The sequence below is a fragment of the Colletotrichum paranaense genome (assembly GCF_030867605.1).
Source record: "Colletotrichum paranaense strain IMI 384185 chromosome Unknown Scaffold_8.1, whole genome shotgun sequence".
Taxonomy (NCBI): Eukaryota; Fungi; Ascomycota; class Sordariomycetes; order Glomerellales; family Glomerellaceae; genus Colletotrichum; species Colletotrichum paranaense.
In genome coordinates this window covers 1,812,386-1,838,281 of record NW_026848966.1, presented here as the reverse complement: position 1 = coordinate 1,838,281, position 25,896 = coordinate 1,812,386, and the positions used below count along the sequence as shown (strand labels likewise).

General features: G+C 53.7%; 11 protein-coding genes across 11 annotated transcripts; 5 read left to right on the top strand and 6 right to left on the bottom strand.

Moving 5' to 3' along the window:
• Positions 1 to 306: 306 nt before the first annotated feature.
• On the top strand, positions 307 to 1,387 carry CPAR01_10445 (MAGE family protein; the record flags this gene model as incomplete). Its single annotated transcript, XM_060494706.1, has 4 exons — positions 307 to 336; positions 390 to 597; positions 653 to 790; positions 840 to 1,387. 4 exons carry the CDS (start codon positions 307 to 309, stop codon positions 1,385 to 1,387), a joined length of 924 nt encoding a protein of 307 aa, XP_060346888.1.
• Positions 1,388 to 1,634: 247 nt separating this feature from the next.
• Positions 1,635 to 2,098, bottom strand: CPAR01_10444 (splicing factor 3B subunit 10; the record flags this gene model as incomplete). The annotated part of the gene is made up of 3 exons (XM_060494705.1): positions 1,635 to 1,679; positions 1,735 to 1,941; positions 1,997 to 2,098. Coding segments are annotated over 3 exons (354 nt in total), but the record flags the coding sequence as incomplete, so codon positions are not given.
• A 287-nt stretch (positions 2,099 to 2,385) lies between these two features.
• CPAR01_10443 (uncharacterized protein) lies at positions 2,386 to 3,782 on the top strand (the record flags this gene model as incomplete). The annotated part of the gene is made up of 2 exons (XM_060494704.1): positions 2,386 to 3,342; positions 3,399 to 3,782. The coding sequence occupies 2 exons, from the start codon at positions 2,386 to 2,388 to the stop codon at positions 3,780 to 3,782; spliced, it is 1,341 nt and encodes a 446-aa protein (XP_060346886.1).
• An 857-nt stretch (positions 3,783 to 4,639) lies between these two features.
• CPAR01_10442 (uncharacterized protein) lies at positions 4,640 to 7,075 on the top strand (the record flags this gene model as incomplete). The annotated part of the gene is made up of 4 exons (XM_060494703.1): positions 4,640 to 4,764; positions 5,042 to 5,602; positions 5,663 to 6,210; positions 6,279 to 7,075. 4 exons carry the CDS (start codon positions 4,640 to 4,642, stop codon positions 7,073 to 7,075), a joined length of 2,031 nt encoding a protein of 676 aa, XP_060346885.1.
• Positions 7,076 to 9,206: 2,131 nt separating this feature from the next.
• Positions 9,207 to 10,361, bottom strand: CPAR01_10441 (short chain dehydrogenase; the record flags this gene model as incomplete). Its single annotated transcript, XM_060494702.1, has 1 exon — positions 9,207 to 10,361. The coding sequence occupies one exon, from the start codon at positions 10,359 to 10,361 to the stop codon at positions 9,207 to 9,209; it is 1,155 nt and encodes a 384-aa protein (XP_060346884.1).
• A 1,071-nt stretch (positions 10,362 to 11,432) lies between these two features.
• CPAR01_10440 (uncharacterized protein) lies at positions 11,433 to 12,518 on the bottom strand (the record flags this gene model as incomplete). The annotated part of the gene is made up of 1 exon (XM_060494701.1): positions 11,433 to 12,518. One exon carries the CDS (start codon positions 12,516 to 12,518, stop codon positions 11,433 to 11,435), a length of 1,086 nt encoding a protein of 361 aa, XP_060346883.1.
• Positions 12,519 to 14,256: 1,738 nt separating this feature from the next.
• On the bottom strand, positions 14,257 to 14,665 carry CPAR01_10439 (uncharacterized protein; the record flags this gene model as incomplete). The annotated part of the gene is made up of 2 exons (XM_060494700.1): positions 14,257 to 14,555; positions 14,602 to 14,665. The coding sequence occupies 2 exons, from the start codon at positions 14,663 to 14,665 to the stop codon at positions 14,257 to 14,259; spliced, it is 363 nt and encodes a 120-aa protein (XP_060346882.1).
• A 304-nt stretch (positions 14,666 to 14,969) lies between these two features.
• Positions 14,970 to 15,668, bottom strand: CPAR01_10438 (uncharacterized protein; the record flags this gene model as incomplete). Its single annotated transcript, XM_060494699.1, has 4 exons — positions 14,970 to 15,103; positions 15,153 to 15,245; positions 15,345 to 15,394; positions 15,508 to 15,668. The coding sequence occupies 4 exons, from the start codon at positions 15,666 to 15,668 to the stop codon at positions 14,970 to 14,972; spliced, it is 438 nt and encodes a 145-aa protein (XP_060346881.1).
• Positions 15,669 to 17,102: 1,434 nt separating this feature from the next.
• On the bottom strand, positions 17,103 to 17,993 carry CPAR01_10437 (uncharacterized protein; the record flags this gene model as incomplete). The annotated part of the gene is made up of 3 exons (XM_060494698.1): positions 17,103 to 17,583; positions 17,651 to 17,897; positions 17,969 to 17,993. 3 exons carry the CDS (start codon positions 17,991 to 17,993, stop codon positions 17,103 to 17,105), a joined length of 753 nt encoding a protein of 250 aa, XP_060346880.1.
• Positions 17,994 to 19,935: 1,942 nt separating this feature from the next.
• On the top strand, positions 19,936 to 20,616 carry CPAR01_10436 (uncharacterized protein; the record flags this gene model as incomplete). The annotated part of the gene is made up of 2 exons (XM_060494697.1): positions 19,936 to 20,188; positions 20,246 to 20,616. 2 exons carry the CDS (start codon positions 19,936 to 19,938, stop codon positions 20,614 to 20,616), a joined length of 624 nt encoding a protein of 207 aa, XP_060346879.1.
• A 1,986-nt stretch (positions 20,617 to 22,602) lies between these two features.
• On the top strand, positions 22,603 to 24,165 carry CPAR01_10435 (RNA recognition domain-containing protein; the record flags this gene model as incomplete). The annotated part of the gene is made up of 1 exon (XM_060494696.1): positions 22,603 to 24,165. The coding sequence occupies one exon, from the start codon at positions 22,603 to 22,605 to the stop codon at positions 24,163 to 24,165; it is 1,563 nt and encodes a 520-aa protein (XP_060346878.1).
• Positions 24,166 to 25,896: the final 1,731 nt, after the last annotated feature.

The window sequence follows — 25,896 nt, the reverse complement described above, 5'->3', positions numbered from 1 at the left end:
TTCACATGCCTTTGCGAACATACAGCCATGTCACTCAGACCAGAGCTCCCAAATTTTTGCGACGGGAGCTGGGTGCGATAAGATAAGAGATAAGATAACGTGGCGCGAACCTGCAGGTGCGAAGGGCCTGAAGTGGCACCGCGAAGACCGCGTCCAGTCGCGTCAGATTGCAAGTTCACCGAATTTTACCTACCAGTACAGTCGAATGGCCTACGCTTTGGGTTTCTTCTAAAACTGAATTGAGAATCCGCATTGTGAAGATTCCGTTGTCAGCATTGGAGCACCTTCGTTCCATTCAGAGCCAACATGCCTCCCTCACAAAGGAGGAGACGACCCGTATGCCCCGCGCTAAATCCTCAAGGCTCGCACCAGAGACTAACAGCACCCAGGTCGACGACGAAGACTCAGACGAGGAACCAAGACACCCGAGACAAAGGCGCAATAATGACGAATCTGCTGAAGAAGAAGGATCTGAAAATGGTGCTGTGGACGCCGAAGCGAGCGCAGAGGACCAACTCTCGAAGAAACTGGTGCGATATGCGCTGGCCTGCGAATTTTCGCGAACGCCTATCCGTCGAGACGGTATCAAGGAGCGAGGTACGAAGACACGATGGGCTCGTAGCACTGTGAGCATTACTGACGGTCGCTTCAGTACTCGGAGATCAGGGTAGAGCATTTAGGAAAGTATTCGACCTAGCGCAACAACAGCTCCGCCTCGTCTGGGGCATGGAGCTGCGAGAACTCGCAGTGAGGGAAAAGTTCACAATGGCGGAGAAGCGACAAGGCAAGTGTCATCTACGACACGACGTCACTTGGCATCCCCCGCTAACACCGCGCAGCATTAAAGTCCGGCTCCCAAGCAAAAAGCAGCTCAGGCGTCTACGTCCTATCCTCGACCCTCCCCTCCCAATACCGCTCCCCGACCATCCTCGCCCCCTCAAAAGCGCCGAGCACCGACGCCGAAGCATCGTATGTGGGCTTCTACACCATGATCGTGACCATCATCTTCCTTAGCGGCGGCGAGCTGTCTGAGCAGAAGCTACGGCGGCATCTGAACCGCCTCAACGCCGAGGCGAACGTGGCGGTGGAGAAGACGGAGGACGTACTGAAGCGTATGCAGACGCAGGGCTACGTCGTGCGCAAAGTGCAGAAGAACGCGGGGACGCAGGCGCAGGACGGCAGTGAGGACATTACGTGGCTCATTGGCCCGCGCGGGCTCGAGGAGATTGGTGCCGAGGGAGCGGCGGGCATGGTGCGTTCTGTCTGGGCCGACCAGGCTGATGCGGACCTGGAGAAGAAGATTGGGGCGAGTTTTGGGATTCGCCCGGCTGAGGATGGGGATGGGGATGTGGATATGTCACAGGCTGAAGCTGGGCCCTCGCATTGAGGTGGTGTAGCGGCGTAAAGACGGAGAGGATGTCCATGATTAGTGAGGCAAATTTCGGTGGAACGGGATACCCAAGAAGTAGCAAGCATTCCGAGCGTATGCGTTATGAACGGCCAAAATTGGCAAATGGATTTTTGAGGGTGTTTAACCCTCCATTACTGGTTCCTAAACACAATGACCCCAACGCCAGTCTCTTGTAATCCTATATCTTTTTCAAGAACCATGCCTCGATAGTCGTCGCTGGTCGTTAATCTTCGCGTTGTGGTGGTGGACCGGCAGGTTGCATCATTTTCTATGAGCAGTTAGAAAGCACGTCTCGAACCATCTAGAATTAGGCTTCAACATACCCTGATTAACCTCGCGCGCAGAAGCTGTGTAGGCTCGTTCTCAGCCAAGGCCATGTACGACAGCATAGGTGGGTGGCCGGCGATGGATGAGTAGGTGTCGCGGTAGATATTGGTCTTCCACTCCCAACTCGTCGTATCGGGGTGTCCGGTGCCAACGTACTTGGCCTGGAGGCGCTCGAGTTCTTGCTGGTTGCGGAGTTTGTCGGCCTATACATGAATCCTGTTAGATGGTTCTCGAGTTTCAACGGGGATGTCAATATACCATGTTGTCTTGTGTTGCTGAAGAAGAATGTGGATGGTGTTTACAAGATTGTAAAGCCTCAACGCACTGGACTGTCTTCCATGGATGCGCCGGCTGAAGCTCGGCAGACGTTCACCGAATAAAGCTGGCTGGAAGGGACGTGCGCGCTTGAGCTGCCTTCACCTTGAGGACCCACTCCTTTCCAACTCAACCACGGACTTCCCAGTCTCCTTCAACTACTTTACATCTCAACATAAGCAAAGGGTTCATCAAACGAAGGATATTGCATCTCATTGGTATTATCTCCTACTCTCATTGAAGAATCACTCTTGAGAGGACGAAATCCTCAGATACTCTTTTCTCCGCCAACATCTTTCGTTGCCTACGACAACCACAGGAACAAAGCCAGTATGAGCAAGAGCCAGATCCAGCAGAGGGTCTTGCAGACCAAGCGGAAACAGCAGAGAAATGAGGCCGAATCCATCGAAAAGTTGAAGGTCAAGTGCGCGGAGGAGCACAGCAAGGCCCACGTTGCGCACTGCAAAGACTGTTACGGGGAGGTTGTGGAAACGATGAGAAGTAGATATGCCGATTCCAAGGATGAGTGGTTCTCCGACAACAAGGCCTTCTTGAGTGATCTCGACGGCTTATTCGCCAAGCTGAGAGACTTTACGGAAGATCTCAAGTCCATCGAGGCTCGGATCGACAAGGAAAAGCAGAGGCACTACCGCGAGACTCTACCTAAATCGGTTGCAGGACAGATCACCGAGGCGTCGATTGGCAAGGAGGAATTCCAGGCTGCATTGTACGACGAGCAAAAACCCACCACTGCTCTCATCGAGGATGTCCGAAAAGTCGTCGGCAAAGGGGGCAGCAATTCTCCAGGTTTGGAGGAATTAGCACCGAAATTCGACGACCTTCCGCCAGAGAAGGCAACTGATGTCCTCATTGACGTCTTCTTCCGCGACCCGAGCACGGGTGAGATTCCGGCATCATGCAGCAAGTACGTTGAGAAGCTGCGGTCCGGATCGTCCATTGACGAAGTGATGGGGGCCATGCAGGCCGACAAGTCGGCGAGGTCCAACGCTGCTGGGAATATGGACCGGCACAAGCGGACACTGAACGAGCTTAAGAGGGCGCAAGCGGCACATGAGCAGGATAAGCTCCTGAAAGCTCAGAAGCGGCAGCAGCCTCCGCCTCAGGGTCCGCAAGTCAACAAGGAACTGTACGATCTTCCGCCTTGCCTCGCTTGCTCCGGCAAGGTGTCGTCAGAGGTCATCGCGTGCCCTTTGTGTTTGATCTTTGCCGAGCTGAGCCTCACTAAGAGGACAGTCTTCGACTCGGAGAAGTGTTACGACGAGGCATATGTAAGTCAATCCCTATCACTGCAGCGACTACGTTGGTAGGCTAACAGATAATACAGGATGAGCACGTGAACACGGCGCACAGCTGTGCGGCAGGCAAGGGATGCATCCAGCTCAAGGAGGAAGACGAGGAGATGGGCGGTAGTGGCGAGGGACCTGTGATCTGTGAAGAATGCGCGGAACAACTTGGACAGAGTATAGTGTACTGTTCGTCCCGCTGCGCAAGCTCGGATTTCCAAGCCCATCGAGAGGGAGTTCACATCCCGAATTGGAAGGGACTCGGTATCGACCTTGGCACTCAGGGGGAGCACTTGGTCTATGACAATGATGAGAAGACCAGGTATCACGTCAACGATATCTCCAAATTCGTGTGGCGCCTTGACGACGCATTTGATCGCGTCTTCAAGGGGAACAACCCTGATATCAAAGATTTACAGCGATAAGGAGACGCTCGTCAGCATGTCTCCTTTGAAAGCTCTCAATGGACAGCACGACAGTTGACGAGGCGAATTCTGTCCGTGAGGTCGACTTGCTCCAATTTATTACATTCAAAAAACAATGACCTATTCCACCAAACCTCCCAATCCAGATGAGTGTATCAGAGCGTGGTTTAACGAGGCTCATAGTGACGTTTCAGAAAGCCACACTGCCACTCCAAGACTCCGAAGTGGTTCGGAACTTATCGTCAGCACCAAGGCCAAAGCCACAGCCACCGCCATTCAAGCACCTAGAGCTAGTTAGGTTCGGTAAAGACTCCAAAAGACCCCTGGAATCCGCCCTAAGAGCGGAGCCGCCTAAGCCTGACGCATGTAACTTCCCCCAAGGCACCGGCCAATCAACAACATCCGAACGTCGCCGGAGGACTCGCTCAACTCATTCGCCGCCCTTTTCCTCAACCCATGTCTCTCTGCCCCGCGAAATTCCCAATGTGCCGAATATTATGGTTCTTGTGGAATTACACCCAACTCACTTCCAACCCCCATTCGCTCAGCTGCAAGACATCCAAGGCATAAGCTGAGCTCTGAGCTGCTCAGATAACGCTCTCATTCATCTCAGCTCCACCATCATTCCCTTTGCTTGGTGTAGCTTCGCGGGCAGTGGATCCCAACTATACTCTCCCAGCTCGTCCAGATACGGGAAGGCATCAGTCGCTTTGTCTTCATCTCTCTCACTCCCCGCCAAGCTTCTCTTCGAACATCTTCGGCACTTGTTTGCCTATTTAGTCACTTCACTTGTTCCGGGCCGAATATCCGAGCACCCCCATACACCCCGATCCGTCACTCCGTGTCGCCAACACATCATGGAGCCCGGTACCGATCCTGACGCCGGTGCCAACCCGCGGCAGAGAGTGACCAATGCCTGTGAAGCGTGCAGGGCAGCCAAGGTCAAGTGCCAAACCAGCGTGCAGCTGGGAATATGTCGAAGGTTTGTTGTGTGTGGCCACCCTAGTTCCGGGCGGTACTCCCCCGAGCTGTCCCGGCGTATAAGTCCATTCATCCGTATGCTCACCAGCCGCCCGAACAATCCAGATGTCTCGACTTTAAGAGAGAATGTATCTTCCGCACCGGTCCAAGGACCCGTCGTCCACGGCAATCTAAGCAGTAAGCTCTCGTCACCTTCTTTGTATCCATTACCTGCTATTGTGTGATTTCTCAGCTTCAGATGAGTCTACCGCCTCACCAACCATACTCACATGCTACAGAAACCAAGACGCACCCAGGCCGCCTCCTCCACCGGGACCCTCAAAGACGTTCAGCATCGACTTTGAGATGCCCCAAGTGGAAGAGCCCGACGACCTCGAAAGCCTTGCCGCCCGGCACGACAAGTACGTGGACGAGTTTCTACCACCAGAGTCCGACCTAGAGTCCATAGAGATGATGTTCGGCCTCGACGCCGGCTCCGGTAGCGGTCCCCACTCGTCCATCTCGTCTCCACCGTCCTCGGGCCCGTCCGTCTCGGTATCGAGCTTCGGTCTCAAACCGCAGTTCAACCTGGATTCAGCAGAAAAGCTGCTATCAACTTTCCGCGTCATGCTCAAGCATTTTCCCTGTGTGGCACTCCCGCCCGATGCCACAGTTACTTCGCTTTCAAAGACGAAACCGTTCATGCTTCTCGCCATCCTCTCGACGGCGTCTGCTACCAGTGCATTGCAGGGCCACACTCTCTACGACGAAGAGTTTCGCAAGATTCTGGGTCTCAAGTTCGTGGCCGGTGGCGAGCGGACGCTAGAGCTCCTCCAAGGGTTGCTCATCTATACGGCATGGTGAGCTTGCTATAACTGACTGACCCCCCTTTGAGGCAAACACCCCCTTACACAATTCAGGTACCCCTTCCACCTCCGCCCAAAGAACAAACAAGCCTTCCAATACGTCCGCATGGCAGCCGAGATCCTCCACGATCTCGAGCTGAACCATCCACCTAGCCAAGGCGCAGGCTCACCTGCCGGCGGCGGCGGGACGGCCTCGTCATCGTCCTCTGCGCCAGATCAAATGGACGGTATTCGTGCCTACGTGTCCTGCTACTACCTGGTGTCAGCGCACGTACTGCCCTTCCTGCAGTATTTTCGCCGCACGACTCTGACCGATGCTAGGTTCGCAATGGCCTGGGCCAAGATGGCGATCCTGGCCCTCGACTACACATCATGGACGGCCACCTGCTGCGATCTGCTCGAGCACAATTCTGCGCTCAAGGGCGATCACACGCTCGCGTGGCTGGCTAGGCTGGTTCACATTACCGAGGAATCGGCTGCCATCGCAAAGAGTATACCGCAAGGGGATCAGGCGAAGCAGCAGGTTCACTTCATGTTTCTCGGGCTCGAGAGCCAGCTGAGGGAGTGGCAAGGCAGGATACCAAGCAGCCTCGGCGATATCAGTCAGTCTCCATCTCCCATCCAACAACGCACAACCCTCCTTCCTTATACTAACTCAACCCGTCCCCAGACTCCCTTACACTAGCCAACCTATTCACCGAAATGTTCCTCCTCGCCGGCCCAGTCTACACCCTCCGCTCGACAGCAAAAATAGGCGACAGCGACCTCGGGCCCCCGATCCCAGCCCACCGCCTCGACAAGTGCCTCACCCTCCTCCGCACCCTCCTCGACTTCATGACCAACCTCCCAGCCGCCGCCTTCGTCGAGCTCAGCTCCATCGACTGGGGCCGCTTCATCCAGGCCGTCATCCTCGCCATCCGCCTCTCCTTCCCCATGCCGCTCTGCCCGGAGTGGGACCACGCCCGCGCCCGCGAGCAGCTGCAGTTCGACTCGTACCTCGCGCGCCTGTGCGCCAACAGCGAGGCGCCGACGCTGACGCCCGCGACCAAGAGCACCATGGACGTCCTGTCTGCGGGGAAAGTTGTCTTTTCCGTCGTCAAGCGCAAGTACGAGGCTCGCGTCGCGAATATCGAGACGCCGGTGAATAAGCTGCCGCGGACGATTCGCGGGTGTCCGATGTTTGATGGGAGTCTGGATCAGTATTTCCCGATTTGGGATCAGGATCTGAATAGGGACGGGACGCATGGGTTGGTCTCTCCCGCGACGAATGGGACGCCTGTGATGGTGAATGGGCAGCCTATCTATCATGACCTGTGGACGACGATGACGATGAACTGGCCTGATGGTATGGCTGGTGCTGCTACACCCGGGTTTGATCTGGGCCAGGCCCAAGATCCGACCATAGGCCTCGATCCTTCATTTCAGGGGGCCATGGACCTTGGCCCTTCTCCTAGTGGTAGCGGGTGAGGTTGGTTTGGTCTGCGACATTTGGCGCTTTTTGTCATCCGGGTCATTTTGAGTAGCGGCAGCGAACCTATTGCTCTTGAATGGCGTTTAGATTTGGGTCTCTTCTCATTATTTGGCGAGCGAGATTTCGGCTTCATCACATAATCCGCATTAGGGCGTGGACGAATTCGGCATCATGTGTTCCAGTCTGATAGAAGAATATCATATCTCTTGTTTTCTGAAATTCCGTCATCATCCTACCCCTTTTTCCTCATTGACATGTCCACAATGGGCTACATCTCGAGATCGGAACAGCGACAAGATAGCTGCTGCCTGCTCATCGTGGAGTATAAAAAGAGCGCCACGGCCATGGTGAAAGGCAAGCGACCAGTGTCTCCCACATAACAAGGGCAGAATACTCCGACGTCGTTGATGAGCGAGGGAAGGCGCAGCTGCAGTAGTGGTCGGAGTAAAGAAAGGAAAGAGAGAAGACTCTCGATTAGAGAGATAAAGGCTCGTTGTTCGTTCATTTCCCTTGATCCCGCCCGTATTCGTCTCATACTAATAACAGGGTTGTGCATAACGGCCAATAATAGGACTGTCGATGGCGGGGATAGTAATAGGACTTTGGGAAAAGGGGAGCACGATAGGACTATAAAAAATAGGGATACTAATAGGACTATAAGTAACATAGGGAACAATAGGACTTTAAGTGACTAAATAAAAATAATAATAAATAGGACTATAGATAACGGGGAGAATAATTAGACTATAAGTAACGGGGCGCTATTATAGCTTCTCTTAGGAACTCGCTTTTTTAATCTATATATAATAAGATAATAACCTTTCTCATATCCCGAGTAGCAGAGCATAGAGGGGGAATGTCTAACGGCTAGACTTTAAGCTCCCTGCTATTTAGAAGAGGCACTAAGCTGATATGTTACCACCGTATTCGGGTATAATAAGTCTTAACCTCGTTTATTAGATATGTAATGTCATAACGCACCCAGCTTATAGCAGGTCTATTCTTAATAACATTACGTATCCGTATATAAATAATATCGAGTTAAAAAAAATCGAGGGACAAAGCTCTTTATTAAGAAAGCAAAGGCTCAGCGTTCGTTCACTGTCCGTGATCCCGTCCGTATTCGACTCACGCTTATAACGAATATCACGACGCCAACGAAGCGGGATGCTGCGAACGGACGTTTACCTTGTATGAAAAATCCACATGGGAAGACTAGGAGCACATACACACACATAGACACCCCACCGCGACTCACTCGGCAACAACGGCTTGGAGATTGGACAAGGAGCACATTCCTTCCATTACAAGATTGGCGATGATGAAACTAGGCTGGCTCGGCGTTGAATACTTGTATAGCTGTTCAGGAGGTGGGCAGGGGGGTCATTTTGGCCTTGCCGTTTAGGGCAGCGGTGACAACGACCTTGGGCTTGGAGCAAGCCAGGCAAGAACGCCAAGGGTAAACTCGTGGATGAGAATGGTATCGTCGAAGCTCATACCTTAAGCCAGATTGTTGGAAACCAATCTATCCTATTCAGTGGAATCTCACATCTCTCTGGTGCTTATAATTAGATGGACAAGAACGTCGAGGTTTGACTCGTCATTTCGAATTTCATCACCACGTTGAAATCATGGGAGAGTGGACATTGAGCGCTTTGGATGTCCCAGAGGATGATAGACGCAGTATCAATTCGATTGTCTAGTTTGAGAGATATAGAGACTCCCTTTCCGAAATGGAGACTCTTTTCTCCAAATGTATTCATGGCAAACACAAGTTTGCTTCCAGATCGATTGCTGACTGGCAATGATGTCTCTGCTTTGACTGTCAACCTTTATGAAGCATCACGTAACATGAAGCCTCGTATATGCTAGCCTTTCTTCATCTCCATCTCTCACATGGCTACCATTGTTCAAGGTAGGCTCTCCAAGCGGGTGTGGTTGCATTCATCTACGACGAAGTGTGTCGCCAACGTCTTGATACCTCAGATTATATTAAACGAGTCCTGAGCTTACACCTTCGCCTAGCGTGAATCTCTTCCTCTCAGTCACTTCAACTACTTTTATCCAGTTGATCTATCCTTAGACCTCACCCGAACCAGACACAAGACTATCACACAGGATAGCCACTTACCTCCCCCCTCGAACCGGCCTCGTCAGAATCGAAAACACATCCCCAATCCACCCAGTCCACCCTCGAACATACTCAACCGTATTCATCACCCGAATCCACCTCCACACAAAAGCCTCGCAATCCTTATAATCCTCCGCATACACGTCCCACACCGCAACCTTCCCCCCCTTCTTACCAACCATCATCACCTCCCCGTCCCCGTCCTCCTCCACCAACCCCAAAGCATCAACCTCCGGCCCAACAAGCAAAGCCCTTCCCACGACCCCCTCATCAGCAACAAGCCTCGTCGCGGCATCGACAACATCCCTCCCCTGCGCCCCGCCCGCCCCGCCACCGAGTAACGCCGCCTCCGCGGCCCCAGGAAACATCTGGCTCCCGCTAACAAAGTACGGACACACCATATTCATCCGCACCCGGTGCCGCAAATACGCCGTCCCGCGCATCGCACGGAACAGACCCGTGACGGCGTGCTTGGACATGGTATACGGCGCCTGGCCCGGGAAATGCCCCACGCCCGCAACAGAACCCACCAGCAACAAGCATCTGTCGCGGGGCGAGCCACTGATACCGGCACCGGTACTGTTCCCGTTCCGCGGCAGCCAGAAGAGGGCGAGATGCGTGGTGTACGATAACCCCGTGATATTAACGTCAATGATCTTCGTCGACGGCTCCCGCGGCGCGTCCGGGTCCGAACTCGAGGCCAGAGGCATCTCAAAGCGCCCATTGGCGCCAGGCTCGTTGACGCCCGCGTTGGCTACCACCACGTCGATGGCGCCGTTCGGCGAGAGGCGTGCGCCTTCCTTGAAAAAAGAGACCTGTGATTCCCAGGACGTGACGTCGCAGGTGACAAAGTGGTGCGACCCTCTTGTACCCCCTTCTCCTTCCCCTGCTCCGCCTCCCCCCTTTGGATACTCGGCGCGGAGTTCGGCCACTAAGGCCTCGCCCGCGGACGGGTTAATGTCCCCGACGATAACATTCGCTCCGTGCGAGGCCCACTCCCTCGCAAACGCCGCGCCGAGGCCGAGGGCGCCGCCGGTGATGAGGACGGTTTTGCCGGCGAGGGTGGAGGGATCGTAGGGCTGCGTCGTGTCGACGGGTGGCGAGAGGTTCGTCACGGGGATGAGGTTGTGGTAACCCTGTGCGACTGTCATGATGGATGGAGGAGGAGGGGGACGGGACGCGCAGGCGCAGGCCGCAGGGCGTAACAGGCGCGTGTGAGAGCGGTTGAGCGGTGAGTGAATGGCGGGAGGAAGCCAAGTGACACGCTGTTGTGAGACGTTTGATTTTTTTGAATTTCTTTTGTTGAGATGCGGGAGGTTGCAGTAGTTGATGAGTAAACGTCCCAGGTGACTTGGTGGTGGTGGTGAGTTGAAAAGGATCACATCAAAAAAGAGTAAATGCCTTTTACGTATGAACTTATCTTTTCATGCATTTAGTAGGGAGAAGAGATTCATGACTATTACATCTTCTTTAAAATCATAATCCAGCCAGGTGTTCAGATTAGGTATCAAATTATCCCTAACAAGCCACGCGATGCGAGGGCGGAAACGACACAGGAAGAAGTGGACTGTAGCGAGTGGACTGACGCGGCCAAAGTGCCCATCCGTTGGGTAAGAATCTGACAGCGTCGCTAGGTACGGATACTCTGTAAGTGTCAGGTAAGCACCGTATACCGTAGCGCGCTGCGGCTGAGAATTACGAGACCCGAGCCATGTATGTCGCCTCTCTCGGCTGGCAGGATTCCCGTCCCTGCATCAGTTTGTGTGCGCGAGAAAAGGTGGGCAAAAAAAATAAAGGGGCGGGGAGGAGAGGGGGAGCACAGTTGGTCGTTGCAAAAGATGACGACGGCGGATCTTTTCATCAAAAGGTCGTCTCCGCCCCGGTGGCCGGCACGAATGTCCCAGACCATTCGGTCGGGCAGAGAAAAGAAAAACACGGAGCGGGGCGCCGGAGCCTTCAACTTACTGTGGCAGAGAGAGGGTCCCGCCATCCCGTGGGAGGAGACGTTTGAAGAAACTCTTTTGATAAAGATCAACTTTCGAGTCAGGGAAGGCAAAATAGCATGCAACTCTCGCCGGAGCCGCTTGACCTAGACGGGCAGATAGGTACGCGTCGGCGGGGGCCCAGCGGGCGTCGAACCCGTGTTCGAAGCCTGTAATCGGGCTGAGGATCCTTACTCTCTGTACGGAGAATCTGTATGTCCATACTTCGTACTCCCGTAGTTAGCCCGTCTTCGTAGTCAGCCACATGCTTAAAGATTGAAGCCGCAGGTGCACGTCGACAAGCAGGACGAGGTTAAAAAAGTTGACCCTGGAGATAAAACCCCAGACGGAGTGTGGCATGGGGCTCTGTGGGCTCCGTGCCAGGCTGATCGCGCACCCCCCCCCCCCTTGACACCGAACCTGCCCCTCCCCCCTCCTCGCCAAATGTTTCGGTTGTCTCGGGGCCTGCATATAGTTGCTGCTGCCCGTGAAGTCTCTCTCAAAAGTGTGTGGCCCAAATTTAGACTCGATGGGAAGGAGACCGAGGAGGGTGTTATGGTTGCGGCGGTTTTCGGATGAGTGCTGTTTGGTATGCTGCAGCTCGCACGCTTGTTGATGACAGAAAGAAGGAACTTGGGAAACCAACCTTGGGAAGAGGCATATCTTGCCTCTCGCAGGCACGGATTCCTGTCGCTGGAGAAGGACCCTTGCTTTGACATTCCTCGAGATAACTAGCCTGCCCGAGCCAAAAAAGCAAGACTTGCTGACGGCCAGGCAACCCTGTCTGCCCAAGACCGCGGAAGCCCCCCGAGTGGTTGACTGGAAAGGGGACAGAGATTCAGAGGTCAGATGACCTTGACTTTGAGCAGACAGAGTTGGCCACGCCTCTAGGTACCGGTATCCGTACCATGGCTTCCGCTTCCTGGGCATTCGGGAATGATATCCACGCCCGGCAGTGGATCGTGGTTCGAACCAGCCCCTTGGGCTTTCGCGAGCGCGAGAGCCCAGAATCACGGAACAGACGCGCTCCGGTTGTCTTGCGCATGCCACCATCCGGAACCTGAACTGTTCATGTGGGTTTGGCCTGTGATCGGTGCAGGATATGTAATGATAATAGGTACGGGCTCCCTGCTCTGCACAAACAGATATCGCACAGCCCGGGCCTGGCGGCGGCTCGGCGCATCGGCCACCCGAACGCCTGTCTTGTCCAAAGTCGAGAGATGATGGTGGGTTGTTCGCTTCAGTTCCCAAATGCTCCAGACTCTTTCCAAGATGCTTGAGAGTTAACTCTTCTGACCCTTTACATGGCAATGCAAGCAATAGCATTGGCTTCTAAACGCACCTGCCAAACTTCAGCCAGCCACTTCCTCCTGTTGGCTTGTTTGCTCGTCTATCTCTCGCGATTTGAGTGGGTCTCGCCTCGAATCTGATGTTTCAATGAAAGCCCGGCCGAGATCAGTGGCATGGGAGGGCTATGGAACCGAGAAAAGGGGAGGACAACTCCCGTGCAGGATACAGTCGGGTTTCCGTAAGCCTTCCAACGTCGGTAGTCATCTGGGCAAGTTCGTGAGAATCGACAGCGCCAAGCTTTCCCAAGAACCCCGCAGACCCCTCCCTCTTGTGAACGGTGGGACAGGCGACTCCGACGTATCGGAAGTCTTCCTGGCGGACACCCTCCCCGTTGGGTGGTTCTGACTCTCCATTTCTTCGTTTTGGGCCGCTTTCAGTCCAGTCGACCCCGCTATCATTCAATCCTAGCGCTTCTTCTTGATCGGACCCCCTCATGAGCGTGCTCATAGTTCGTCATTGTTTGCAGTAGGTAGGTATCTCGCACCATCAGCATCTGGAGTTGAAGGCCGGAGAAAGAGTCGCTGTTGTGACAACCATAGCTGATATTCGTAATCTCTCGCATCTTGATATTTCCCCAGCAAACTGAGCTCGACCTGATACAACGGCCACAGACATTCACTGTTACCTCAGTCAGTACAGATTTGACAACGGGATGGTCGACTACGTCCTATGAGAGAGCCGAGGCTGCTTCAGCTAGATCTCAGGAGACACAATATTAATGAGTCTATCTCAGCGATGTAGAGGCAGTAGCCAGCCTTCGGCATCACTTTGGGAGCACACCTACGCGGATAGAGATGCGCCGTTGCGGATCATTCACAAGTGACAGATGTCAGACCGAGCCTCAAAGGCCCAGGCCCGACGTTGTGTAGGTCATAGTAGCTGGTTTAGCCGGAGCTGGACACATACCGACAGCTCATCGCTGTTAGGCTCGGTACCTGAAGAGTCATCATGATTGGCAGGCCCACCCACCCTCAAGCAGCCGTGAGAGCCTGGTGTCTGTTCATGAGTCTACGAATTACCGAGTTAAGCTGGGGCTTGCTTACGGACGTTTCCCATCCTTCCCAAGCTCTCCTCGATAGCCCCCATGCCGCTAATATAACCCGGAAGAGCGTTACTCTGAAGACATAAGATTGTAGCCAGTGGCAGGGCCTTCTGCCCAGTGTCATGCGAGAAGCAAAGTTTGGGCCAATCTCTCCAAACGCTGAGCGCTTGAATTCGTCCCAACAGTGCATCTTCCTTGCTAGTTTCAGGATTCTGCATCCGGAAGTGACTGGCCATGGCATCCGTACAGTAGTCCCATGCACGACAAGTGGTACTTTCCAGGGTTGCCGGCCAATGAGACTCTACTTCCAGGAAGTCGTCTCTCCCGTGCGTGATCTAACTTTCTAACGGTTGGCTGACGAACAAAGAACGCACACGGTCGTTCAGGAAACGTCAAGATACCAGAATGGCTGCTACTGTATATGGGGCAGTGGCTTGTCCTGAGTATTCGTTCGGACTTGGTACTTTTGCGGAGATTCGATATCGAAAGTTACCTGTAAAAGGCCAGGGCGTCTCACGCTTCGGTCGAACGTGTCCAGCAGAACGTCGATGTCACTATGATTAAGAATGCCAAATACCCTCTGTCGAAGCGACGAATGCAACAGCCAGGGAGACAGGTCAAAACTCGCGACGCTTGAACTCTAAGTTGAGAGGGAAAGCAAAAAAGGCGAACTTATGCAAGGCTGGAGTTCCTCAAACGTTCCCTACGCTTGGTCAATAGTAAAGTCTGTTCACTTGTGTAACCACAGCCTGATGAATTGGTGTTCAAGATGAGCCTCGAGGAGGGGAATTCTTCCAGGGTGAGTCCCCTCCAGGCCACTTCGAAGATAAGAGGTAAGTCGACAGTCTCGAGGATGCCGTGATTCAGGAGAGCAAGTCCGCCCCTGATATGCTTTTGATCGTCGCTTGCGTCCGTATCTGCAATCGCACCAAGCCGGAGAGGAGAATGATTCTCTTGCGAGCTCGTGCTCGCTACGTGACTTCGGCCAGCCACTACTCAAAGTGATGAGTGCCTCACTAACCAAAGAAAGCATGGGTGCCCTTTGTTGTTTCGTTACAATGCCGGAACTGCTGGTCTGCATTTCGAGGCCCTCCAGGAGTCGGTATATACAGCGGCACATGCTGGAGGGCGGAGGAGGAGGCTCGGCAAAGATGACATGAATCTATTTCCGAGGATGAGTTCACTTCTTGAACGTTTGGTATGGCGATAATTTCCAACATACACAATGCCGAGTTCTCTCTTCAGCCTCGTGTCTCTAACTTGATGATCATTCCAGTATTCCTGGACTTAGGTTGTTTTCTGAGCCCGTGAAAGGGCGAAAGCGAGGTGGCTCTCGGTTTTGTTTTGGGTAACAATTGACATTCCACGCAGCTTCGTTGTCCCCTTTATCGGGGGGTGGGCTGGTCTCTCAAGCTGTTGATGGGATGGCGAGCGGATGACGGGACAAACCAGAAGCCAGCGTCAGAGAGCATTGGGTCGCAGACGTCGACTGGGCTGCGGTACGGAAACGACTCAAACACTAAACGCGTGACTGTGTAAAGTATTATAGACACACCACGGAATATTACTAAGGAAGATGGCGAGAAAGCAAGGCTCTGCATTGTGATCAGGTCCTTGTACATTACCGGTAAATGCCTGTGCTGCAAGCTTCCGGAGGAAGCCCAGAGAACCATGTTGTTATTAGGAAGCTGTGGCTTTGGATGCTTCTGAGAGGAAGGTCTAACAATCAAGCTAGGGAGCACCTCTAGCACATCGTCTACCTCTCATTGCAGTTGTAACGACTTGTATCCGTGAGTTTGATGACTTATGTCTGTGAGAGAGTTCAAGTTGCGCCGCATGCTAATGGGTTGCTCGCTTCTGATGGTGGTGAGAATGTGTGGTGAAGTCGATCGAGTATGTTGGTAGCACACCAGGCAGACTTACACTGACGAGCTGGTCATACTCGCCAATCTGCGAGCAGGCAGCTGCCAGAGGAGGCTAAAGAGTGTTGAAGAAAGTCGATATCTCGAGATGATGGCAGCAGCCACCGCTCTCAGTCTAGCCATCCTTATGAGAGTGGAACGACAAACAATGATGAAAGTCATTGGATCAGCCTCCAGTGTTGGTCGGAGAATTTCTCTTCACGCAAGGATCTCATTAGGGTAGGTTGTCGCGATGCATTCTTCGTACTACAGCTCGCCCAATTCCTGTTCCCCCGTGCTGACCCTACGGATAAGCGCGGTCCAGAGAATAGCTTCGTTCCTAAACGAGCTGGCAAGCGAGAGGCTAGGTCTGCATTGGGTAAGAAAGGTCCTGTCGTACAAACTGTATTTGACTACCCAGGCGTGTCAGGTTTGCCAGGCCAGAGGGGATTAACCGGTTGAAAATGTCGTATAACAAGAATGGGAACGTGAGAGTCCACCAACTTGATCCAGAGTAGTGAGCGGAATCCGACTTTACGTGCGTGCACCTTGCGACTTGCACCCGAATTAAGTCTCTCTATCTTCAGATGCACGATGTGCCTGTACCAGCCTGCAGGTAATCGGCTAGTTGAGAGCATGTGCTTGCGACACGATGGGCTCTCTTTGAATATCTTCGGACTTTGAGTGTATCAGCGACAAGCAGAGACGCAGGACAACAAGGATTCGGAGGTGCCCTATGATAGGCGCACTGCCACAGGGAGGAGCAATGTTTGAATAGTTGGTGGAGTCGAGACTGGACGAGTTGCTTCGGGGCGAAGACCGATCCACTGCATTCATCCGCCCGGCCTATCCAGAGGCAACCACCGGGCCGGAGAGTTTTAGAAAAGAGTGGCATCGTGTTGACAGCCGGAAAATCGGAGCTTGCTCGGCAATCCAATGGGCAGCCGTAGTCTCACTTTAGCGTCATCGTGGGAGACCGACCATGGTCGGTGTGGGTGACTACTTGAACCGGTCAGCCAGCAGTACCGGGACATTCTGTCAAAACTCAACGCAGCAATCTAAAGCGAAAGAGATGTCCAAGGAAGAGGGAATGACGCCACAATTCCCAGGCCCCATCTGCAGGCTGAGAAAAATAGAGGGTGCTCAACGCAGCGCTTGAAGGAGATCATGGTCTGGGGGGTTCTACATCGCTGTCATACCTTATCGAAACCACACTACCTGTAACTTATCAATTACCTTGTAGATAAACCCTTCACGTTGCTTTGCGTTTCAGACCAATTTCTCCATCTTCAAGTTTGATGGATAGAGAAATGCTTTCCATAGCCTCCTTCAACTTGGGTTGGCTTCGAATCCATCTCCTGGCGGACGCTTAAAAGACAACCTGGCAGCCTCGACGGCATGACGGCCAGCATCGCGATTGGCAGTTGACATTCACACGTTCAAACTCCTGGCTGGACTGCATTCACGTATACTCTGACCGTAGCGATATGTTGAGGCGCAAAAGTTTTGACTGCATATCGGACCTGTAACCAAAGGGTGCGTCTATATATCTTGCCTGCAGATATATGTGTGGTCTGCTAATAAGGCGTTTCGGGGGGTCTCACCACAGAAGTTTGATTATCTGCATTTGACGGCACCAGCAGGCTTGCGCCTCGGCGCATGCAGAATGTGTGAGGCGGGAACGGGTGAGGGATGTTTTGAGTACCGGCAGGAGGGCTGACGATGTCTGGAGTCTAAGGCGCGGCATAGACTCGAATCCCCAGAAGTCAAATTATACAACGTTGACGGGTTGGGGCAGAAAGCATGACCAGATGTGAGGGCAATTCGAATATCACCGGCGGTTCCAAGGATCTTGGCAGTCGGGCGCCGAGGACCATGAGCGAGAAAGTGCACGTACCCTCCAACCTTGGCCAGACATGGCCTACGGGTACCTAGCTGGCAGCTCCCCCCACAAATGTACCAATGTGGAGGGTATTTTGAGTGCCTCACGGCGAACGCACGATGACGGCCCATGATGCAGCGATGCAGTTGACAGTACCAAGGGGTTTCATCGAAAAGAAGTGTAGGTGACAGGGCTGGCGTCGACACCATCTTTTGTCAGCGTCGCAAAAAGCTGTTGGCCTTGTGCGCAGGTAAACACTTGGAGGGGGAGTAGAGAGCCCTACAGATACAGAAACGAAGTGAATACCCCGTGTGGACAGCTGCCCATGTCCAGGTCCTGGTCCACGCTATCACAGTTCCGCACGGGCTTGAGGGTCTGGTCGGGTCCCTTGCTTCGCGGATGCGGATGCGGTGTTCCTTGCCCCATGCTGCTGGGCTGGTGGATAAGCACACGAGGTATCGGTAGGTACTTTAGGACGGAACTGTTGTCGACAATGGTGGGTATCACTACGTATGAGTACCGGGTTCGGACTGGTAAGGCAAGGTGAGTGGGTTAGTAGGCTAATGTTCTATGCAGCTTGGTTTGGTTTCCGCCAACTGACCGGCGTGATGGGCACATGGCCTCATCTGGTCTGTGGTCTCGCGTGGTAGATCAGGGCCGACAGATTTGTTGGAGTCATGGTGGCTGTCTAGGACTCTGTTCAACCCTCGGCGTGCAAAGAGGCACAACAGAGGCAGATGTATGATGTAGCGGTATCGTGGTGCCGTACAAGTCCATGTCAGAGGCAAGAGGCGCGAGGCGCGAGGGGCAGAGTGCGCGCAGCAGAAAATACTGCGTAGGTATTTCACCCGACATTTGAGTCCGTCCTCCCGAGCGGTTGCAAAGGCGCATCGAGGGCGAGGCACACACTTGTCTAGCCCCATGCAATGACCCCGTTCTCGATCCTCCTAGGTTTCAGCGGCGGCAGCTTACGATGCAGCTGGCCATGCTGGCCTGGTGCGGCGGACTCGAGAGGTTTCTTCATCATTTGATTTGGTTCTTCAGGGACAATTCTGGTGATGCGTGCGCCGGCATCTGCATGGTAGCGAAGCGCATCGAGAATTGAGCATCGAGTACCTTCAAAGTATCAGTCGTCGTGCAATTAGAACGTGGGGTTATAAGGGAGGGGGGGGGGGATGCCGTTGATCGAATTTTACCTTATCTTCCACACGTGCATCCACAACCCTTCCTTCTCTGACTATTGCTTGACGCAAACAGCAAAAAGCATAATACCAAAAGAAAAGAAAAAAAGATGACAAAACAAAAGCTTCACAAGAAACAGACGAAGTACGTAGGTAGGTAGTCGAGGTATCCGTAAAGTAAGGCACATCACGCAAAGCTTGAATTCCACCTAGGTATGTAATCGCAGTACGCGATAGAGACGTGAAGGGAGGCAGATGGAGTTGCAACGTGCAAGAGAGACACTTCCATGTGAACAGTGTTGCAGATATGACTCTCGTACAGTGCAATGTTGGCCGGCTCGTTCTTTCCTTTCTATTCCCATTCCCATCCCCCTTCCCATTCAGGTATCGGCCAAGGTACGGGCATTTTGCTCCCTGGTGACAGGTGCTTCCCGTCACCAGGGCAGGTAGGTCTTCAACCTCCCAGTGTTCTGCACGTTGAGCAGGGAGGGAGGGAAAGGTGAATCTGCAATCTGCGTTGTTCCTTCTTTTCCTGTTTCGAAAAGGCCGACCCCACCCTGTCGTTGCTGCCTCCCACGTCCAACTCAGATTGGCGAGGGAAGGAAGGTACCATGCGGTTATGTGGTGCTGGCAGGTACGAATGCTCCCAGGGCAGGAGCACACGGTATCCGTAGCTACCTTACCTAGGTAGTGACGGTGTTCAGAGGCAGGAAGGAAGGTATTCGTGAGTGCGGAGGCAGGAAGGAGTCGAGGGAAAGAAACATTGAAGGAAAGTGCGACAGTGCGACAGTGCGACCGTCCAACAGTGGCCGATTCATTCCCAATTCCGTTTCCTAACGTGAGGAAGGTACCTTACGTCTTCCGCATTATTGCTCACCGTGCCTAAACCCTCATACCTCCCCTACATTGCCTTGGACATTCCCGTCCCAGTCGTTTCTTCACCTTACTTTTGTCTCTCTCCTCGCTCAACCGAACCACTTGACCGAACCGCTTTACCGGGAAAAAAAAATCCGGGTACGGGTAGATTCAGATACTGTTGAAGTCACCAGCAAATCCACAGTAGTATCTCGAGTCTCTTCCTTTCCTTTCTCTTCGCCCGATTTACACCATCACTACTCCTCCTGTCCCTCGACGTTACCTCTGGCAGACGTCGACCGCGCTCGTACTCCCGGCTCGCACAGTTACAGATACACACCTCGCACAAAGACAAAGAACCAGACACCTTCGGCCCGCACGGTTGTTACACACGCACTTCCAGTTTACGCGCACTTTACACGCACACACGCACAGACGATAGCACACACGCGCAGCCCTTCTACTCCGTACCGTTCTGCCCCCCAAAGACACAGACGGACAGACTGGCAAGACAAGAGACAGACGACAGCCCATGCCGATATCTGAAAGAGAGACACTACCATCCACCACACGCGCCTCCTGGCAAGCACCAGCCCTCAAACGGTGCCAACGATCGCCGAAAGTCTACAAGACCCCTGAGCCCGGTCGCACCGCTACTACCACCTTGGACCAATCCGCACACTCTCCTGACGCCGTTATCCCCTCTAAAGGCTGTGCCACCAAGAAAACCGGCCTAACAGGAAGACGTACCGGCAGGGGCCTCCCTTCTCTTGTCTCTCTCGCTCGTTCGCCCGCCCGCTAGCCTCCAGGTTAATTCCGTCTCCCACATCCACCGAGTCCAGAAGCTGCGTCTCCTCGACCTCGACCCAGAGTCCTTGACCTACATCACCCTCGCTTCCCACCTCGACCTCGACCTGCCTCTGCTGCTACGGCAATCAAAGACACACCTCCACGAGCACGCAACCTCCACAACACTTACCACCAACCTAGCTGCCAAAGGACAGCCTACACGTACCTCCTCCTCCTCAGCATTTCTCCTATTCCCGCTTCTCATCTGCGGCTTGCTCCCACGGCTCCCAGTCCCTCTGGAAAGCAGACACTGGCGCCCTCCATCCCACCAGACCAGCTTCACTCGCTGCGCACACACCCAACGAGCGCCACAGCAAAAGCACAGGCGCAGAAGCCGTCGACGCAATTCGCCAACTACTCTTGATATCAAACGTTTTCTTTAAAGAATCAGTGTCGAATCGGCGACTGCCACTCACAGGTGTCTCTGGGCGAGGCAGACATAACGCAATCGCTGCCTGTCTGTACGAATACCGCACTCTCAACGACGACAACATCTACGACTGCGACAGGCTAGTCACTTACACAGAACCTTCGTCAGGGTGGTTGCACCTCCCCACCAGGCAAAGTAGACAGAAAGTACACTTCCAGGTCGTGCCTTAGCATTGCCTTAGCCCACACCAAACGCTTTCCCACCTTACGCGATCGGCTTCTGATTGGTACGATACGTCCCTCCCGAGTGCTCCAGCGGCGGCGCAATTAGACCTCCACAGCACGAGCATCCCTTGTCCATCCCTTCCACTCCCACTTTCTGAGGAGTAAAGTCCAGAAAGTCCAAACGCGACTGGAGTGGTGGACTGGACTGGACCACAATCCAAAAGAGTTCGAACAAGAACCACCACCTTGAGAGGAACCACCGTCGACGCCCCTAGGCCCAACAGCCACCGCGACCGACCGAGTTTGCTTTCACACACCCTCCCAGCGCCCCAGCTGCAGCCTTTCCGCTTCACTGGCTTTTCGATACTAGCCGGGTACTTCACGTCTGTACCAAAACACTACGGAGTACTTCGCATCTCCCTCCACATCGCCAGATTCCCATCATCAAGCGAATTCCCTGGGTTCCCCTAGGTACAGGCCCAACAGACTTTGGCTACAAGCCACCTTTTCTCGATACTTTGCGCCGCCAAACCCCACGATAAACCGACGACCTTGACGCCGTCCTGCAACATCTTTCCGCACTTCCGCCCGCTTTTTCTTTTACGACCCCTCTTCTCTCACCTTCGCGCAGGCAGGCTCACAAACAAAATTGTGCCCCCAGCTTCTTCTGTCCTGCCGACCAGGACCCAAGCAGTCTAACGCCAGAGGGACCCCCCGTCACGGTAGTCGTGCTGTCGAGTTTGGCTTAGTCGTTTTCCGACTTTAATCATCGAGTCAACCCATCCCGTGGGTGTAGTCCTATTGGGTACCTGTCACCATCAAGCTTCGAGGGGCCCCGGCAAGTCGACCTGCTCTGGCCTGTCATCTGCTGCGTGCCTACCACTTGCCGGTACCCAAGTCTCAGTCACCTCGTCCCATTTTCCCAGAGAGCTACGGCTACCCGACTGTCGAACGCAACCAGCCCTGCATTTACACTGCTTCCCTGAGTCCCCCCATGCTCTTGGAGCGAAGCAGGCCAGCCAGGAGCCCGTCCCTTCCCTCTTCCATCCATACCCGCTGTCCTGACGCACCGCACCGCGCCGTACTCAACCCAACTCAACTCAACCCATCAAGGCGCGCACACCATTCTTCCTGGCCGTCTCTCACTTTAACCACTTCATACTTCGCCTACCACACACTTCCCACCATCACACCTTGCCTTTGCATCCATTTGTCTGCCATCAGTGCCACCACTCCCTCCCGGTACCTTTCTACCCTGCTCAATTTCTCTCCTCCTCCCCGAACTTTAAGGCACGATACATAACCTTGCGACAACTCCTCCCGCACGCTCCAACTTCTCCCCCCCTTCTCCCAAAACCTGTCCAACCCCCCCAACTTTTCGATATCGCTCTCTGCAACATTCTTTCGTCGCCCTGTATCCTCCCGTCGCGCACTCGAAAATCGACACCATCACCCGATAATTTCACCGCGTCTTGGCCCATTTTCCCGCATTCTTGTTCGCACGCGCTTCCAAGAGTTCCCACTTGAGCTGCGCGACTGTTGCAATCCTCCCTCTCTTTGCCGCAGTTCCGAGGCATTTCAAGGCACCACGCGCCAGCGCATGCACCGCAACACCGGCGGATGACAAGCAACCATAGGTGAACCAGGCGCATTTACAGTCTCATCAGCCGCACTCAACCTTCGGGGATGACATCGAGTCGCGACAATCCTCCTACATCAACAACGACAAACATCTATCACCCAAAAAACCACTGCCATGGCTGCGCCGGCTTTTCTACAACAATCGCAACCTTTCAGGCCCTCCAACACCCAGGCACCGTTCCTCTCGTCCGTCAACCCCTTTGAGCGCGATGCGGCTATGCCTGTCGGAACGCCATACGCCAACCCGTCTTCTGTGGCGGCCTCTGTTCTGATTCGTCGCCTTCCGCTGAACACTTCGGAAGAATCGCTTCGACTCATGGTGGTTTGGTCCAAAGAGCTTGTTGACGTTGAAGTGCTCCCCGTAGATCAATCAGAAGACAAGGGATTCCGCTCGGCCGTCCTGAAGTTCCGGACTACGAATGGGGCAATCGAAACAAAGAATATGCTAAACGGGAAATCCAACATTTCTAACGACGCCAATATGATTGTCGAGATTCTTGGAGGCAGCCCAACCACGTCGAGAAGGTACGCCGAACCCGCAGGGACCGGATCGTCGAGCACTGCATCCTCCGCGGCCTCTTCAGCCCCATCCTCGCGACAACCATCACGATTCAACGGCGGATTCCAATCTCTCGAAAAGATATCGCCACCTATGAATGGTATATACGGCTCCAGCGAATTGCCCAACCCAGAGTCCAGCGCGCACTACCAGAACCTGTTCTCGCCTCAGTCTCCTATCGGAAATCACCTCACAGAACGGACACGCATCTCTGGGAAATCGTTGATTAACAATGATGCGGCTGATGATGACGAGACCGGCGAGCTCTTGAAGGACCCAGTCGCCTACGCGGAAAACGGAGCTACGGCTCAGAGAAGAGCCACCGCCCCACAGTTGCCCATATCGCGTTTGGCGAGCCTGTCCCTCAACACCACCAGCACAACACCAAGCCCATCGTCGCTTCCGCAGTACGGTCAGCAAGGAATGGCAGCGATGTCGGCTCACCCAGTCATGTCACCCACTGTGATGGGCGGGGGGCCACATACTGTACCCTTCCATATGGGAACTGGTCCTTATGGCCGCCATAACTTCCCCCCGGTCAATCCTGCTGACCAGAATCCACCTTGCAACACTCTCTACGTGGGCAACCTTCCTATCGACACGTCTGAGGAAGAGCTCAAGGCCATGTTCTCCAAGCAACGGGGCTACAAGAGGCTTTGCTTCCGGACCAAGCAAAACGGGCCCATGTGTTTTGTGGAGTTCGAGGATGTTTCCTTTGCAACCAAAGCCCTCCATGAGCTCTACGGACATCCGCTTCACAATAGCGTAAAGGGCGGAATTCGCCTCAGCTTCTCGAAGAACCCCTTGGGAGTCAGGTCGGGTCAGACTCCAGGTCAATCAACGTCTCCAATGAGCGGCATGATGACAGGTTCCACGAATGGGTTCAAGACCACCAACGGTCCTCCTCCAGGACTTTCAGCACCACCTGGTCTTGGCTCTGGGCGATTCAGTAACGGCTCCTCGGGCACACCACCTTACGCAGTTGCTGGCTTCTCAGCAAGCGGTAATAACAACGTGTGGAACGGGTACAACAGCAATACCATGACTGCTGGTGGGCCTGGTTCCATGATGAATGGAAACAACTCAAACTACCTGCCACCTCACATGCTTGGCAGGTAAGGCATGCAGTTATGTTAGGTTGCCTGTCTGACTTCCAGAGGCAGTATGGCGAGAGTTCTGGCGTTACGGTGTTCAAGTGTGGATACACGGCAACAAGGCAAAGCCACAAGATACTTGGACAGCATCGAGGACGGCGCTGTGTGAAGATCTCGGCGCATACGCATTTACATCGGCATCTGATTTTCCAGGCATCAGTCACTTGAGTTTTTTCCTCTTTTCCCGATATCACATGGTTCTGACTCGCTCTTCCCTGACGGGCCTGACTGCATTGGCCTCCCGCAGTCACCAGCACTGGAGTTATGTTTGACTACTTCGTCCATGTTCTCAACGAAGTTCAGAAACACATCATCAGTGGGCGTTCAACCCTCGACAACTTCGAGTATCAGGCTGCAGTACGGTGGAGGCTTCCTTCCGGCCTTATCTTTCCTTCGTTCACCAATTCATTTTGGTTTGGGTTTCTTTATTTTCATTCAGCATGGCGCGTGGAACGGACATTTACTATGGTAGACGAACTTGGGGGAATCTGGTCTCATGCCCTTCGGACAACAAATACCCAGCGCCAACGACTTAAGGATGGAGTTCTTAGGTTCGACGTTTTCGGCGATGCCTTCACGAGGCGTCCTGACGATTTTGGGCAACGGGTTCACGGTTCTCGCGAAAGAATGGAACATTTACTGGCACAGCGATTAGCGATTGATGGATGGGGAGGAAACGTTGTATTGAGTCTTGGGAGCATGGCATGAGTTGACCCCAAAAGAGAAAACGCCCAAAAGCACAGAAGAGAGCGCGAATGGTTTCGGTTGATCCCGCAGCACCCGCCAACCAAAACAAAAATACGGCATGGAAGTTCAGAGGAAGAAGTCTTTCGTTTGTTTCACTCAACGCATGTACGAGATATAAAAGGCACGCTCCACCAGAAGGCGGACACTGGAGAAGGGAGAACCGCCGCGGGCATAGGAGAGCTACCTGGCAGCGACACGTTCTGGTCACATCAGAAATCCTCGCTGGTTCGGGTCAAGTCCATCACTGGATGGGACGGCTGAAGGCCAGGCTGCATCAAGCTGTTACGCACAAACTTTACGGATAAGCATCATCGGGGTTATCGTTCGGCATCAAGACGGAAGGGACCTCATCATCACACATCCATGGGTTTGGTCGGGACACAATTAGGGTTAGGAAACCGGGAAGGATTGTCCAGTCCAGGCTATGGCCCTCGAGGGGCATTGTCATGTTTCATTTGAATTTCAATTTCTCTCTGATTTGTTATCTTTTTTTTTCCCACTGCCCAGCCCGTTTCGTTCCCCATCTATCCCCCCTTTTCCTACACACTTTACTGGGATCGAACTTTGACTTGCACATTGTGGGAGCGAACATACCCCCTTATGGGATTCTCATAGGCCAAAGAAAGGAGTTTTTGATTTGCTGATGATATAAACCTGCCTTGTCTTGCCACTTTCGATTGGTTGATTAGGGATACCTTGAAGTGAGTGACGATCTTGGGCGACCCGGTGGCCAGGTACGGTCGGTGGGCATGTGGACAATCATGAGCCCCGCTGATTGACAGGCACGAACCACCTCTGACCGGTGTCACAATGTCGGCGGAGACTGGGGGGTTTTTCTCCAGAGCCTTGTGGGGCCGAATGTCATTTACTTCCAGTTTGTACACTGATGACTGTACGGAGAGGCAGGGGGCATTGCGCTTCAATACCATACCCACGATGAGAAGCCGGG